General features: G+C 35.7%; 1 protein-coding gene across 1 annotated transcript; it reads right to left on the reverse strand.

Annotated features, from left to right (window-relative positions):
* Positions 1–628: 628 nt before the first annotated feature.
* Positions 629–4,441, reverse strand: LOC144564423 (uncharacterized). The gene is made up of 13 exons (XM_078314021.1): positions 4,247–4,441; positions 3,965–4,113; positions 3,715–3,815; positions 3,400–3,483; positions 3,148–3,251; positions 2,971–3,057; positions 2,678–2,880; positions 2,388–2,589; positions 2,210–2,260; positions 2,023–2,121; positions 1,849–1,908; positions 1,392–1,513; positions 629–1,301 (listed from the first exon to the last, which is right to left on the reverse strand). Exons 1-13 carry the CDS (start codon positions 4,439–4,441, stop codon positions 629–631), a joined length of 2,130 nt encoding a protein of 709 aa, XP_078170147.1.
* Between the last annotated feature and the right edge of the window lie 765 nt (positions 4,442–5,206).

The following is a 5,206-nucleotide window of genomic DNA, read 5'->3' on the forward strand; positions in this document are numbered from 1 at the left end:
ATTAAACAGTACCAACATTCATGCAATTAAGCACTATATTTAGAGGTAATGTACATGAAGAGAAAACAAAAAGGGCTAATTTTATGTAATTAAAATTTACATGCACCCACATGTAAAGTATGTTAATCAAGTTCATTATACTCTTTTTAAGAGCAGAAATTCAACCATTAATTCTCAAATAGGCACAGTACCATAAGCAAGAAGCCAAATAAAAAGTAACTACCCTTACTTGCAGGTTGCCATTAGAAGTGGTTCTAAAATATAGAAGAGAACTTGATGAAGTCGATCACTCTCTTTTTGCTAGATTATTGATTGGAGTTAAAGATTTGTGTCATAGAGAAGCACATTAGGTTATCATCAACATCAATCCCGAAAGATGTAAGCCGGTCTATACACAATATTATATGTATGACACTTCAAATGAATTATAAGTAGCTAAAATAATTTTCAGTCTTCAGAAATTGCAAGAACTACATCTGAATATTGTCTCGTATCAGATATAAATGTGAAATGGACCAAATGTCATAGTCCAATATTTAGAATGTTTAAAGATGCTTCCTTGAATTTGATATGTAAAAAATCACGTCTTAACTGCTACCGCCGAAGCAACACGAGGCTAACCTCTAGTTTACAAATAATCAACAACATTTGTACTCACCTTCGTCATTGCATTCAGTCTTTTCAACGTATCATAATCTTTATCATTGTCACCTTCGTCATTGTCACCTTCCTCAGTCTCTGCATCAGAGATACCACTACCTTTACCGACCCCACCAGCAGCTGAGAACTTGTGCCGAAACTCAGGATCAACAATTTCAATCATTGCATTCAGTCTTTTCTGTTCCTTGGTTAACTCCCCTACTACCATATTGCCGCATTTATCACCTGCTTCGCTCTGTGTCTCAAGGATCCGCTCTATATCAGTCACAGCAACACCACCATCAACATTTGCAATTAGCACTCGATCGATGCTGGTGAACTCCAGGTCTCGTGTGTTATTGCCATCACCATTCTTCTCAGTGGTGTTTGTGTTTTCATCAGCTGAACCAGTGTTGCTAGAATCTGCAGCACACTCCTGAGGAACTTCCCTACTACCAGTATTTGAGCATGTATCTCCTTCATTCCTAGTATTATTTACTATTCTTCGAGGTGTCTGGTTTAGGTCAATATTAGTGAATGTGTTCTCATAGTGCTCTTCATCCTCCAAAGTCCTCTGCATGGCCTTCAGTTGCTCTTGTTGTTTTGCAAATAGTGCAGAAATTTCCTCTGTTGTTGAATAGAAAGCACGCAATTGAGTCTCTCTGCAGCATACCAAAGAACACTTGTAAAAGACAAGGCCACATGACAACATTATTTAAAGAACAACAAAAATGAGTATAGAAGTTCTTTACCTTAAAATCAACTGTTCCCTAGCGCCTTCAAACCTCTGTTTCTCCATTGATAAATCTTGAATTGCAGCAGCTATCTCAAGCTCAAGAGCAGAGACCTTGGCCCATGCTTCTTCCCGGGCCACCTGATAACAAATGTGCATAGAATTGTTGTTGGCTTGCAATAAAAAAAATGCCTAAGTAACCCGTTCAAGCAAAAGACCGTATGAATTGCCAATTGCCAAATATTGACTCCGATGCTCTTATGAATGCAAGACGAGGAGATATACAGTACCATAACATGTTTGGCAAAAGAAGAAAAAGGGCTATAACAAATATGTTGTCACACGATTTACCTAGCTAGCAATTAGGCATTTAGAATAGCAATTTATCAGACGTCCCCGAAACACAAGTACTTATATTAGCCGGAAGTTGCACCTTGACATGCCTTTTTAAATGTAGTGAAGTAAAGAATGTCTACCTTTTCATTTTCAAGCTCATCCTTCAAGGACCTCAGTTCAGACTCCAAAGCTTCACATCTCTGCAAATATATGCAGTACAAAATAATGTTATCCTAATTAATCTATATAAGTAACTAACTTTGTTTGTTTAAGCCATAAGTTGTATTAGAATCATCAAGATTTTATATACAAACCTTTTTGCTGTTAGTAGAAACAAGCTGTTCGTCTTGGACCTGAGACTCCAATTGCCTAGCTTTCTTTTCAGATGTTATTAGGTTTTCCCTATCATCCTCCTGCATGGCAAAAGAAGGAAAGCATAACATGCAAAATTTGCTTCACAATATAAAATTAGTAAAAATTATATAAGATCAAGAGCTGTACCAATTTGAATCGCAGTCTTTCTACAAGCAAACGGCTTTCCTTTTCACCCTCCTGAAGAGAGCACCAAAACCAATTGATAAGTGATGGCGCCTTAATATCTTTCAATGCCTTTTCATTATGTCGAAACTTCTTATGCAGAGAGGAAAGAAAAGAAAAAAAAAAGGAGAAAGGAAACAACCTGAAGCTTAGTAATAACTTCTTGCTGCTCCTTATGTTGTCTCTGGTATATATTTCCTTGCCGCTTAGTTTCTTCCTTAGCCTCAGCTTGCACCTTCTCTAATGCAAATTTTAGATCTTGTGTGGCCTTTTCCCTTTCCTCTCTTCTCAGTTTCCGTTCTTCCTCTAATTGTTTTTCAAGCTCAGATATTGTAGCTTTCTGACTGCATATGAAATATAACTTCAAATGTGATGTGCCAAAGCATTATCTATTCTATATAAAGGGGTATGCTGTAAAAATAAAGTTGTTACCTAAGAATTATTTCATCAGCATCTGCACATGATTGCTTCAATGCACTAAGTCTTTCATTCAGATCTTTTGTGGAGCTTTCTAACTCCACCTTTACAGTGTTTAGTAAATCCAGCTCTTTATGTTTCTCGTTGAGTGCATGTTTCAGCTCTTTTATATTTTTATCAAAAGAGCTAGATATAGTTTCTTTCAATTCCTTAACTTCCTACAACATCAAATTTGATTTCGAACCTTATTAAAATACTAACCATCAATAATAACTAAAACATAAAATCTAAATCATGATCACACTTACATTTTCATGATGAGCTAAAGATTCACAATTTCTATTTCTCAAGTTTTCAATTGTACGGACATGTGACTCGAGTTGCTGCCTGAGATCCTGCCCATATTGAAATTGAGATTTATAAGACAGAAGAAAGAAATTTGGATTTTGACTAGCAAATTTTCATCAAGGTAAACAAAAAGATACCGAGTTAGATCTTTGAAGGCTTCTGACATCATCAAGATAAACAGGTCCATCAGCAGAACCAATTCCAATTCCTTTCTGCCTTTTGCATTCAGAAGTTACTTCTTCTGTTGAACACAGTGCAAAACTTAATGTTGGGAAAAGAACCAATGAAAGTCCATTTGTCAGAATAGTAAAATTAAAGTTTCTTGATGGACCTGAATACAAGAAATAATTAATTTGCAGTATGCAGTGCTACAGAACTAGATACATTACCTCGTTGTCTTTTCAAAGTAGCAGTGTCATTTTCTAACAGCATGGCTCCGCTCACTTCACGGTATACATATGCATAGGATTTTCCTAAATTAGAAGCATATTTATTAATCATAATATAATAGAAAGTCAATAAAATCAGCGCACATGCTCTATATGACCTTAAGCTAAGAAACCAAAAAAAAAAAAAAAAAAACAGAGATCAGTATTTTATTTTCCAAAATCTCTTATGATTAGAAAACAATATCCTATGCTAGAGATTTCAATCAAACAGGCAGTTCATGGAATTTTGAGTAAAGTCATAAAAACATAGGATACCGTTATGTGGGGGAGCAGCAAAAGAAAGGATGTCACCATGGCAAAGCCTGTAAGGCAAACCTTTTGTAAGCTTACTCCAGTTGAGATACGTTCCATTTGTACTGCAATTAACATATAACAACAAACAAAAGATACATTTAATTAAGTGATATGAATACCATAATATGGGAAAATAAGAAGCGTATATGGATTAGATACAAATTGGGTAAAAGAAATGGTGAAATGAGGAACAGTAATTTGAGCAGCAAACCTGGTATCCTTGACATAAAATTCGGAGGCTGAGGCTTTGTAAATATGGCAATGGGTTGCACTGATCTGAAGAGAATTAATTTGGAATCTAGAATCCTCCACACAACGCCCAAGTTTATGTCCATTGTTGCTCAATTGAATATTCATGCCCTAGTACGTATAAAATAAAAAGTAATAGAAATGAATGATAAGATAACAGTCGGGTTTAGGGTTTATGGCTTGCCTTTGAGGAATAGATAAATAGAGAAATAGAGAATGAGGGAGGGCTTTTAACCTTACTTACCTGGTTCCGCTGGCGAGCATTGTAAGAGATGGCGGTGAGAACTCCCCAGACGCCAGGGATCTGTAAGGGTTTGTCGGCCAACTTCTGCCCGATGGCACGAATCTCTTCTTCGGTGATGCGCAAGCATTCAGGAATTCGCGGGGATTCCTTGCCGAGGCCACCGCCCTTTGATTCCTGCGCCGAGGCCACTGCCATTTCAGAAAGGTACCGACTACAGTACGTCAATATTCTTGTGTTTTATCTCCATTCAAATTTTGATGTAAGAAATTAAATATTGTGAATATTTTGATGAATATAATAACAATTATTCTAGTAATTTTTTAATCAAGCATGCATTGCTATTTGCTATTTGCTAATGTCGGACCTTCAAGTGCTTTGCCTTGAAAACATTTAATTTATTTTCCTTCGTGTAGAATGCGAAACAAGTTCATCCTCTATTTTATGTTTATACATGTGATGCAAACACTTTCAATTGGAGTATTCTATTGGAATTATAAATGTTCTATTATTGTGTCATTCAGAGACATTACTACTGTGCTCCAAACACCTTCAATTGGAGTATTGTATTAGGAATGTAAATGCCTCATTATCTTCCTATATAGAGACACAATTAGAGTGCTCCAAACACCTTCAATTGAAGTGTAATTAGAGTTGTAAATGCTCAATTATCTTGTCATCTAGAAACACAACTAGAGTGCTCCAAAAACCTTTAATTGGAGTGTTGTATTAGAGTTGTAATTGTCTTATTATCTTGTCATCTAGAGACACAACTAAAGTGCTCCAAACACCTACAATTGGAGTGTTGTAACATATTTTGACAATAATAAAAACTAACTTCAAAGTTTGTCAAAATCTAAAAAAAAAAATTCATACATGTATTCGTATCATTTTCAAATTTTAGATTGCACCAAGCATGGTGGAATTTATTTCTCATCTGGTTGCCGATTAAAATTTGAAAAA

This window comes from Carex rostrata, chromosome 13 (genome assembly GCF_964058835.1).
Source record: "Carex rostrata chromosome 13, lpCarRost1.2, whole genome shotgun sequence".
Taxonomy (NCBI): domain Eukaryota; kingdom Viridiplantae; phylum Streptophyta; class Magnoliopsida; order Poales; family Cyperaceae; genus Carex; species Carex rostrata.

Coding starts and splice junctions, on each gene's coding strand:
- LOC144564423 (XM_078314021.1), bottom strand. CDS start 4,441: ATGGCAGTGGCCTCGGCGCAGGAATCAAAGGGCGGTGGCCTCGGCAAG. Junction 3,058..3,147: donor GCCTTCAAAGATCTAACTCG/GTATCTTTTTGT, acceptor CAATATGGGCAG/GATCTCAGGCAGCAACTCGA. Junction 1,514..1,848: donor ATGAGCTTGAAAATGAAAAG/GTAGACATTCTT, acceptor ATTTGTTATCAG/GTGGCCCGGGAAGAAGCATG.